General features: G+C 42.8%; 1 protein-coding gene across 1 annotated transcript in view; it reads left to right on the top strand.

Moving 5' to 3' along the window:
* PPTC7 (protein phosphatase targeting COQ7) overlaps positions 1–12,085 on the top strand; it is an 83,498-nt gene that overhangs the window by 28,576 nt on the left and 42,837 nt on the right. Inside the window, exon 2 of the mRNA XM_033954370.1 lies at positions 9,345–9,524. Coding sequence (XP_033810261.1) covers positions 9,345–9,524 — 180 coding nt within the window. The remainder of the gene's footprint in view (positions 1–9,344; positions 9,525–12,085) is intronic.

Raw genomic sequence — 12,085 nt, 5'->3', positions numbered from 1 at the left:
ATAGTACGTAATTGCTCATTATATAATGGTGAGGAGAGAGCTTGATTTGATGGCTTCTTTTATGCTTGGATAGAGTGATATTGGAGAAGTAAGTAGCATGCCGTCTGAGGTAATGGATTGCAGCTTTTGTGTTCTGTATTTCCACCTGCTGGTGGATGGACTTAACCCATGCATCTGGATTCATCTGCTGTGACTAAGGGAAAGAAAATTATCAGGCAAGATATAACTTTACCTTCAATAGGGAGGAGTACAGTATCTAAATACAAGACAGGATAAGACAAGCACAGAGGATCTCTGAAGTATGTGGAGTTTAGGCAGACTGCATAACCACATGTTCTGCAGTCATTTTCTTTGTTTTCCTTTAGAGTGGTATGTAAAACGAAGAAGAAAAATTTTTTATTTATTGATGCTTTTCCTGATCTTCTTTTCTGCTTGGAATCAAAGCATTTTGCTTACAATGAAAGGTGTATGTTAAATAAGGCTCTAATGAGGATGGGGCAGCTCAGAGCCAGCTCAACCTATGGACCAGGTGAGACCCTGGCCTAGGGCACCAGTGATAAAGGGTGCCAAAATCATAGTCCAGTATCTCTCCTCTCTTCTTTTCCCTCTGTGGGCATGGAAGGAGAGATGCTGAATTAGGATTCAAGATTTTAGCATCCTTAATCACCTGCTTTGGGAGAGGGAGACTTGAGATAGAGGGGGAGCTACTGGATCATATTGGGAGGGGAGCGCTACCAATGCAAAAGTTGGCTAAGGGTGCCACAGTTTCTTGAGCTGACCTTGGGACAGCTGCCAAGGCACCAAACTTGATAAGGTGTTGTGGTTCCATGTGAACAGACTTAGAAACCTAGCAGTCACTAATAAATGAAGAGAAAACAGTTGAAGTAAGTTGATTTTGCACCTCCCCCTCAAAATAAAAATTTAAACAAAAATTAAACTAAACGTACTACTGTCTGTTTCCTTGCCCTAAAGAGCTGCTGAGAGCCAGTCCAGCTCTCATTCAACTGGGGAAGTACTGCCGGCTGACCCATGTTCCTTCCACCCTTCCAGGGAGGGAGTATGCTGTTTATTCACACCTTTAGGTCTACCTCTTCAGGAAGTGGAGAGCAATGGTCCAGTTTGGAGAGAAAAGAATGTATTTTTTTCTCTGTGCTATGGGGATAGTTGAATCAGAATCGAGCAGAGGGTTTCATTAATCCACAGAAACAGAGAAAGGACTCGAGGACCTCTGAGGGGAATTTGTTTGAGAATGGAGGAGAGTACTGGTAGGAAATGGAAGAGGATTGGATTGGATTTATTTTCTTGATATACTGCTTGTACAGATGTATTAAGCGGTTTGCAAAGCTTCAAGCTTTAACAATACATTACATCACAATATGTCTATACCTCATTCAAAATATTTTTGAAAAAATTTTTTTAACAAAAATATGCTTTACTCGGACCCATAACCAAAATGCCACAGGGTAGCAAGGGTTGCCACGGGACCATCATAGTCGCTTCAGTGTCCTAACCGCCAATACCTTGTCACACTTTTACAGTCTTTTTATCACCATCTCTTATTTATTTATTTATTTATACAATATACTTATCTTTATAGTGTGTTTGATGGTTCTTCTGCTTCATGGCTTGCCATTCCACCTGGACATTAACACCTTTTTTTAACATGTAACACACGAACTCAAGGATTCCCAACTTGAGTTTCGCTGGTTTTGTCTTCTCCAGGAGGGGATGCCTACTACAATACACAAACACACCAATGTTAAAATCCCAAATGTTAAATAATCCTATAAAACCCCTATCGGACTCCTTACTGCTTAATAATCAATTCTGTCTAACACAATACTTTTAAATGCTGCTGATCTAGCTGCTATTCTCCTACTTTGATTAACCCATGTTTTTCAAGATATGTTTACTTCTAGAATATATTTTGATATCAAGTTCTTTGATTACATGTAATATATTTTATGGTATTTATATTGGTGATACCATCTGCATAAGCCTCATAGTTATGATTTTATAAATATAAACAATATTTTGTATAACTGTCATTTTATAAATCACAAATACAAAACAAAGATCAATAAAACCCGGCTCCCTCACAAATATCTCCTTCATTATTGAGACAACTGAAAGCCAAATTACTACAAAATGCTGCATAGAAAAATCATGCTAACAGAATACCTTAGAGACACACACACTAAATGCCAAATTCATAATAGCTGACCAAAAAAGAAGCCACACCTTGCATGTAGTACAACTTCTATATAGATAAAGGATTTGAAGTTGCCGTGGAGATACCATAATAAAGGAGTCGGAGTCAAAGGTTTTATAAACCAACTCCACAGCCATGCTTGTAGCATAAAGTGTTATCTTAAACATATATGTGATGATATCCTTTCACGTGAAAAGATGTGGATTCCAAACATAAATCTTAGTAGGTCTTCCGAAAATGTTACTCCATGTAGTAACACTAGGGCTGAAAGTGAAATTAGTAAACAGTTGACAAATCTAAGGGATCTGATCTCTTAAGCACCCTCCCCCCCAAAAAAAACAACCAAAAACTTAAACAGGAGAAAGCTTTAGTAAAGCTGTGTCTAAAGTTTAGTATACTTTTATTGACACAACCCTTTGGTCTTGGACTGGTCTACTAGCAGTCAAGGAAAGGAAATTAGCAAGCAAGACCAAATGTTGCCTTACTCTCCTCCCTTTCACTGCTTTAAGAGCAGGTGCTTGAAAGATTTGCACTCAATTTAATGTTGATAGCTGTGTTGAGTCTTGCTTTAACTTGCTATCAGGTTTATGTCACTCATGCAAATGTCAAATCTAAATGCCCTGGTCTTTTTCATTTAGCTTTTATTGAGAGGCTATTTTTGAGACATCAAATGGCATTCTGCCACCTAAACTATCCTTAGTAAGAGACTTTCCTGTTTAAAAGGAAATTCCTCTTGAGGAGATGTGAATGTTGGATCTAGAGCAGGGGTGTCAAAGTCCCTCCTCGAGGGCCGGAATCCAGTCGGGTTTTCTGGATTTCCCCAATGAATATGCATTGAAAGCAGTGCATGCAAATAGATCTCATGCAGATTAATTGGGGAAATCCTGAAAACCCGACTGGATTCTGGCCCTCGAGGACCGACTTTGACACCTGTGATCTAGAGAGTAACAAGGGATGCGAGACCTGTATTGTGTTAGAAGCACCGGTAAATGCATATGCCTCCATTAATGTGTTGAAAGTATGATCACTACTGATTTAGTGACTTTTAAGGCCTTTTAGCCTGAGTTATTTAGCTAGTGCCTTGCATTACCCAGGCAACACAACATGACAAATATTGTTAATTTCTGTACTATAGAACAAGTACAGATTTGTACTGTAGTGCAATTGCAGAAAATACAAAGCACACCACCTCAAGGAACCTCATTTATACTTGGGTAAAGATCAATCATTAATATGTACATTTTGTGTTAAAAATAAAAAAACTTCTGTGGGACCGTAGTCAATAAAAGGTATATACAGTATCTTTAAGCCCGTTACATTAACGGGTGCTAGAGTACATGTCTGTCTGTCTGGTTTTTTTTTTTTTTAATTTCTCTCTCTCTTCTTGGATACTGTCTGTCTGTCATTCTTTCTGTCTCTCTCTCCCTGGCCCCCTGTCTGTCTATCTTTATTTCTAACTCTATCCTCTTCCCTCAATCCTTCAGGTCTTCCTCTCTGTCGGGTCGGATCTTCATGAAAAGAGAAAGTAGGCAGGACCCGCCAGAGAGGAAGGCCTGAAGCCAGCAACGGCAGCGAATTGTAAATGCTGCTGCTGCCCGAAGAAGCCAGGCCTTGAAGCACCCGAGGCACACCGCTTCTCTCCCCTCCCAGCCCAACCCCCACTGACTCATTTCTGGCTGGCTCCCTTACCCTTTCCGATCCCCACTTGCGTCGCACGACACCCTCCTTCGCCACCACCGACATGCCTGCATGCGCCGGAAGCCTGAAGACGTCGGAAGCAGTTTCACCCTGAGCGCAGCGGTGGCCACCGCGGCCAGCAATCGGGGTGGCGAGGACATGGCTCAGGAGACTGGGAAGGGGTTGGCGGGCGGTGGTGCTCCACGAAGCCCTCCTCCCGGCAGCTGCCACCAGCACCAATCGGGGTCGCTAGGACGCGGGCAGAGTGAGAGCTTGCCTGCGCTTCCTCCAGCAGTTGGTGAGTGAGGGCGGGATGGGGGGAGTGGCCAAAGTGATCCCTGCCGCCGCATTCTATAAGGGAACACGGCCACGGATCACACACCACAGCGGCAGGGATCATGCCATTTTAAAAGCGCATGCGCGGGTAAGGTTTTATTATATAGGATGGGAGAGTGCCCCATTGAGTAAGCTAAAGTTTTGCTCCTAACACCAGGCATTTGCTGCAGAAATATCTAGATGGCGGACATTCCTCTTGAAAGCAGTAAGTCTGTTTATGTGGGGGTGCTGGTAAAGTTCTCAGCCCAACCAAGAAGGGTATGATGTGGAGCCATGAAACTTAAGTTATTCCACATATTCACCCTAAGTTCAACACACTTGGCACATTGTGTCTGAAGTTTCTGAAACCCTTCCCAAAAATACTCTGATGTCTGGTCACTGAAATACTGCTCCGCAGCTGCAGTCGCCTCCGAATCACATGAAAATTGTTGCCCTTTTAAACTCTTAAGATTTGGAAACAAAATAGTCAGATGGAGCAAGATCTGGTGAATAGGGTAGATTGTCTATGAACTGAAATTCCAAATGCATCGAAACAACCATCATTTTGCCAGCCTTGTAAGCAGTTGGATTGTTTTGCAAAAAGAGAACTCCTTTCTACAACTTCCCTAATTTTTTTCCCCAATGCCTCCTTTAATCAGCATAGCAAGTTAATAGTAGTAGTCTGCATTAACCTGAGTACTGCTATTGCATGGGCTGTTGTTTTGGTTCATAGTTATTCGCACGAAGGACTTCGGTGCGCCGACATTGCAGCACAGACAAATCGGCGCAAGACCCCAGTGTGCCGCCTAAAAAGTGACTTTTAAAGAGCTCTGACGTGGGGTGTGAATGGGGAACCCCCCTAGTTTACTTCATACTCTTCATGCTGCCGTTGGGGGAGGGGGTTGGAACCTTCCATTATAGAATAAACTTAACTTTTTTGCAATTTTTTTTTTTTTTAGGAAAAAGTTAAATTTTCTCTAATGTGGGGGGTTGCACCCCCCACACAACAGCAGCACAAAGATTATGAAGTAAACCCACACCCCCGTCGTAGCTTTTTAAAAGTAACTTTTTAGGCGGCACACTGGGTTCTTGCACCGAATTGTCTGCGCTGCAATGTTGGCGCACTGAAGTCTCATGCGCTTTTGTCCCGTCACCGTTGTTTGATCTCAGGATCATAGTGGTGAAAGGTTTCACTAGATCAAACACGGCAACAAAGGTCCTCAACTTTCGGGGCACTGACTTCAAACGCATGGGAGATTTCGTCCTTCGGGCGCTGCAAAACCAAGCTGAAACCAATAATGTAGAGGCTATGTGGTCAACCCTGAAATCTACCCTACACGAAGCAACAAACCGCTATATAAAAACAGTAAGCAAACGATGGAGAAACAATAAACCCCAGTGGCTCACTGCGGAGATCTCAGACCTCGTTAAAGAAAAGAAAAAAGCATTTATTTCCTGCAAACGATCAGGAAAAAGGGAGGCAAAAGAAGACTATCTGGCCAGGTCTAAAGCTGTCAAAACAGCAGTCAGATAGGCCAAACTTCGAATGGAAGAGAATCTAGCAAAGAACATTAAGAAAGGGGATAAATCATTCTTCAGGTACATTAGTGATAGAAAAAGAAGCACAGATGGGATAGTGCGCCTTAGGAAACCAGACGGGAATAATGTAGAATCGGATTCCGATAAAAGCCGAACTAGTAAATGAATACTTCTGCTCAGTCTTTACCTGCGAGGCGCCGGGGTCAGGTCCACAGTTGCAGGCAAGGCAAAGCTTGGAAGATCCATTTCGGAATTTCAAGTTTACACCCAGCAGCGTCTACTGTGAGCTATCAAAACTCAAAGTGAGCAAAGCCATGGGAACGGACAATCTTCCCACCAGGGTGCTTAGAGAGTTGTGTGATGTCCTGGCGGAACCGTTATCCGTGCTCTTCAATCTTTCCCTGAGTACAGGAAGAGTCCCGTTGGATTGGAAGACAGCTAACGTCATTCCACTCCACAAAAAGGGTTGCAGGACGGAGGCTGCGAATTACAGACCGGTGAGTCTCACATTAATAGTGAGTAAACTCATGGAAACACTAATTAAGCATAAGTTAGATACGATCCTGAACGAGGAGAATCTAGGGGATCCCCATCAACATGGATTTACAAAGGGAAGGTCCTGCCAATTCAATCTAATCAGCTTCTTTGACTGGGTAACAAGAAAGCTGGATATGGGGGAGTCCCTGGACGTCGTGTACTTGGACTTCAGTAAAGCTTTTGATAGTGTCCCACACCGCAGGTTATTGAGCAAGATGAATTCGATGGGATTATGAGAAACATTAACTGTATGGGTCAATGACTGGCTAAGTGGTAGACTTCAGAGGGTGGTGGTTAACGGTACCCTCTCCGAAACATCAAGGGTGACCAGTGGAGTGCTGCAGGGCTCGGTCTTGGGCTCAATCCTCTTTAACATATTCATAGGAGACCTGACTCAGGGGCTTCAAGGTAAAATAACATTATTCGCCGATGACGCCAAACTATTCAACATAGTAGGTAAAAGCACTTTGCCCGACAGTATGACGCGGGTCCTACTCTTACTGGAACATTGGTCCTCGACTTGGCAGCTAAGCTTCAATGCTAAAAAATGTAAAGTCATGCACCTTGGCAGCAGAAATCCGTGCAGAACTTACACCCTAAATGGTGAGACCTTAGCTAGGACTACAGCAGAAAGAGATTTAGGTGTGATCATAAGTGAAGATATGAAAACTGCCAATCAAGTGGAGAAGGCTTCATCCAAGGCTAGACAAATGATGGGTTGTATCCGCAGAAGTTTCGTCAGCCGGAAGCCCAAAGTCATAATGCCGTTGTACAGATCCATGGTGAGACCTCATCTGGAATATTGTGCACAATTCTGGAGGCCACATTACCAAAAAGATGTGCTGAGAGTTGAGTCAGTTCAACGAATGGCCACCAGGATGGACTCGGGACTCAAGGATCTCCCATATGAGGAAAGGCTGAGTAAATTGCAGCTATACTCACTCGAGGAACGTAGAGAGAGAGGAGACATGATTGAGACGTTTAAATATATCACAGGCCATATCGAGGTGGAAGATGATATCTTCTTTCTTAAAGGTCCCATGGCCACAAGAGGGCATCCGCTGAAAATCAGGGGCGGGAAATTTCATGGTGACAGGAAGTATTTCTTCACCGAAAGGGTGGTTGATCATTGGAATGAACTTCCACTGCAGGTGATTGAGGCCAGCAGCGTGCCAGATTTTAATAAAAAATGGGATAGGCATGTGGGATCTCTTGGGGGGTGAGTCATTAGAGTGGGCAGACTTGATGGGCCGAGGCCCTTTTCTGCCGTCATTTTCTATGTTTCTATATTTCATCAACAGTAACTAAGTCATTCCAAAAAGTGGTACCAGCTCACTGAAAATGCTGCAAAATTAACTTGGAAGTGACCACTCAACGTTGTTTCTCATCGGCATTTGAACATTTGGGCACCCACTTGGCTGACAGCTTCTGCATAACCAGCTGCTCATGGATTATATACCCAATACGTTCCTTGAATATCTGTAGTGTCTCAGCAATTGTTTTAGACAATATTCGCCAATCTGCCAAAATCAGGTCATGGACATTGTCAACAATTTCAGGAGTTAATGCCGTTTGAGGCCTCCCATACCTTGCTGCATTTTTGGTCTTGAAATCTCCACATTGAAAGTTTGCATACCATTTCTCCACTGTGGAGTATAATGGGTGTTTGTCACTTAATGTTTGCATTATACATTCATGGATTTCCTTTGAAGTTTTCATGACGGCTCAGAGTTCCACACTTTTCGTTGACATGATTCAATCGATGATCTGAAACAATGTCAAAACATAGCATTATGATTCCGCAAATTGCATTTTGCAAAATAAAATAACTCTCTTCAGCTACACAGGGCTGTGGAGTCGGAGTCGAGGAGTCGGAGGAAATTTCGGGTACCTGGAGTCGGAGTCAGAAGTACAAAAAACTGAGGAGTCGGAGTCGGAACATTTATCTACCGACTCCGTTTTTGAACTTGGCATACCAATCACAAGCGATTTCAGCTATAGCACCCACTATACACACAGCACAAATGTTGCGAGCAGCTTCTGCGGCCTTAGAACCTTGATTAAAAGCAAAAAGAAGGTGGTGTCGAAAATGCTCATTTCTCTCAACTTGACATTCCATTTTAACGATCTGAAAATTAACCAGTGCTGTGGAATCGGAGTCTGAAGTACAAAAAACTGAGGAGTCAGAGTCGGAACATTTATCTACCGACTCCACAGCCCTGCAGCTACAGTGGCAAAATGGCAGAATTTAGAAAGTTGGTTGGGCTGAGAACTTTTCATCAGCCCCTCGTAAAAGTCAGTAGGTGAACTGACATTTCATCTTCCACATTACAGTATTTTAAATGGGCAGCATTATGTATTTTGAATGGAACAGTACTTGGTTTAATTCATCTTGAATTTCAAGTCAAGCTTTCTGAAAGTTCAATTAGTTTTATTGGTTTGGGGGAAGGGGTCAAACTTTTTTCAAAATGGTGATTGAGGCATTGTTTACTTTTCTGCAATAAAGAATGTAGATTGGCAAATTTGAATGTGCTGGATTATAAACAGCATATTGTGTGTGTATGTATATGTGTGTGATACATAGATATGGAGATATATCTATATCCTTGTGTGATTTGTTCTTTGGAATCTTTTATTCTCTTTATTTGAGATTAAGAATTAATACTATTTTAGCAAATAGGTACTTTAATGTTTTGAGAATCAGAAACGCACTACAGAATGTTGAATTCATGTTCTGTGTTCTCTATGAAAAATTTAACATGTAGTTTTATAACCATGGAAGGTGCAATATTAGAAAATAGCTATATTTTAATTTTCTTTGAAGTGTGAATAAAGTCTTGTTGATGGCAGTACTGCTTACAAGCTTCAATCTTGTGTAGCTTCTCCCCCTTCTTTCCTGTTTCATGCAACCATGTGTCAAATATCACATGTGTTTCTGTGTTTGTTTGCTATCTTAGTTCTAACTAAAAATACTCAAAACTGTATACCACTTACAAATTGCCGTTATAGTACCACTTGCCTTACATGTAATATTCATGCTAAAAAAATCTGCTTTTATTTGCAGGTGTAGCTGATGGTGTAGGAGGCTGGCGAGACTATGGAGTTGACCCTTCTCAGTTTTCAGGGACTCTAATGCGAACGTGCGAGCGCCTAGTTAAAGAAGGACGGTTTGTTCCAAGTAATCCTGTTGGAATTCTCACGACAAGTTACTCTGAGTTACTGCAGAACAAGGTACCTTTGCTTGGTAAGTGAAATACTTTTCCTGTGTACAGTCTGTAGTGCTTGCTTTTAAATCCTTTTTTTCTGAGGTCTTGGCTAAGATATGCAAAAGGGCCTTGCTTTCAGGATATCCACTATGTTCATAAGATGCAGATGCTTTGAATATAACATAAACCCTGATAAGATGCCACCAAAGAAGAAACTGGGTTCTTCTGTTGCAGCATTTGTTGGCCAGTGCCTCTCTTCATATCCCCATCTGCTGCTTTCTTTAGCACCAGCAGCAGGTTAATCCAGAGACTAGTGGGTTGTGGCAATCTACCAGCAGGTAGAGATAGTACTGACTTGCACTCTTCCATTGGATGGTACTTCTCCTGGTAAAACCAGAATACTCTATCTCCAGCAGGCAGATAGTCACGTTCCCACTTGCTCCTGGTGTCTTTGCTGCTGAGCTCCTGTACCATTTCCCCTGGTTCAATAAAGCATTGGGGTGTCCCAACTGAGCAATGCTGGCTTTGGGATTTACACCTGGTCACCCCAGGTCCCTTCCCCACTGAGCCTACACTGTTTCTGTGCTAATTCTCTCCTTTTACACACCATTTAAAAAGAAGAGGGAAGTTCACTGGCATCGACTGCTGCAGCTGAAAAGGTCATTTCAGGTGACTGACAGGATGAAAATCTTCTTGGTGAAGGCCTCACCGGTTTTGCCTCAAGCAGTGAGTGGCCCTTTAAATTTCTTAATTGAATTGGGCTCCCTGCAAAGTTTTTGTGTTAGTGGCAGTGTATGGCAGCAGAGATTGTTAAACGCTGTTTCTGCTGTGGAAAGCAGTGAGCAGCATCTAGTCAGTGCTTAGCAGGGTGTATAGCCTCCTTGCCATGGAGGACTCTTCCTTGTTGGAGGTGCTGAGGTTGACCCTTGTGTGGGAGGGACAGTCACGCTCTTCTGGTTCTCCTGCAGCCATCTTGGTTCAGCACAAGGTGACTTCAGGAGTGTCTGTGGTGGCTCAGGTAATTGCTAGTTCGACTCCTGTGGGTCCTGGGTTGTCACATTGCAGCCGAGTCCTTTTCTCCCAAATTTGTTTTACTCCTCCACAAAGCCGCCTTATTAAAGGGGACTAGGGCGGATGAGGACCTTAGGGTAGCTGCTATTGGGGATCCTGTAACCACTTCTAGTCCTTTGAGTATGTCTCCATCTCGCCCAATGGACACAGAAGCAAAATATAGGTAGTTATCCCCCATTTGTGAGGTGGGTTCTTTATCCCCTCAGGCTTCTTCCCCCCCACTCCATGGTTCTAGGGAAGAAGGCAGCATTAGTCTCAGAGACCTTTACAGAAGACCTGGAGGAGAAAGTTTAGGGATTCTGAGGCAGATGATCCCAAGGTTGAGAGAATTTTTCACAGAGTTGTCCTCTTTCTTTACTTAAAGCATTGCAGGCACTGAATATCTCTTCTCCAAAGGTGCACACACCAGCTTCCACTAATCCTAAAATGGTGAGCACCAAAAAGCCTCCATAAGGCATTTCCAGTACATGAGGCTATTCAGGAATTCATTTCTGCAGTTGTCCACCCTGAATACTGGTTTGCAGGTGGTCAAAGCAATGACACCTTTATTCCATAGCTCAGGTGGAAAAAGACAGATAGAAGCTTCCTAGAGTGGACTTGTTGGTGGCAGAAGTGACTAAGAAGACTACCTTGCTGGTAGAAGGCAGGGTAGCATTGAAGGATGTTCAGGACAGGAAGCTGGAGCATCTTTGAAAATGTTCTTTGAAGTATCTGCCCTGTCCTTACTAGTATAACAAAATGCTGGACTAGTACAAACGGTTTTGCATATTATTCATGAGTATGCCTCAGCCCCACCACTCCTCCGCTGTACTATCTCATGACTGCGGGGAGAATTATGTGGCACTTCATCACTGGCTGCTCATATTTTTAGCTTATTTAATGATTCGTGCTTTCTTATAAAAATTGCTGCCTCTAATATGAAAATAGTATAAATACTTAGCTTATCAGCCAACGTCTGGGAGTCTAACGTCTGGGTTAGACTCCCAGACGTTGGCTGATAAACTAAGTATTTATACTATTTTCATATTAGAGACAGCAATTTTTATAAGAAAGCACGAATCATTAAATAAGCTAAAAATATGAGCAGCCAGTGATGAAGTGCCACATAATTCTCCCCGCAGTCATGAGATAGTACAGCGGAGGAGTGGTGGGGCTGAGGCATACTCATAAATAATATGCAAAACCATTTGTTCTAGTCCAGCATTTTGTTATACTATTGTTTACACCATCATTTGGGACTGGTAAAATAAACCATTATTGCCATATTTCTGGAGGCTGTCCTTACTAGTGGCAGTGTGCAACTCTTATGCGGCATGAGCTGGCCTAACCTGGGTCCAACAAGTGGCTGATTCTTTGGGGGAATCCGGAGTGCAGATAATGCTGGAGTTCCTGCCATTAAGGCTGTCCTGGTGTATGATCTTTCGAGGGCATCGGCTAAACAAATGTCTTTAATGGTGACAGTTTGGAGAAGAACTGGACAAATTGGTCAAGGAGTTCAGAGATAACTAAATACCAATGGTTGCTGGAG

This window comes from Geotrypetes seraphini, chromosome 8, assembly GCF_902459505.1.
Source record: "Geotrypetes seraphini chromosome 8, aGeoSer1.1, whole genome shotgun sequence".
NCBI classification, from domain to species: domain Eukaryota; kingdom Metazoa; phylum Chordata; class Amphibia; order Gymnophiona; family Dermophiidae; genus Geotrypetes; species Geotrypetes seraphini.
The sequence above is the reverse complement of the archived record's forward strand: the minus strand, read 5'-3'. Positions and strand labels throughout refer to the sequence as shown.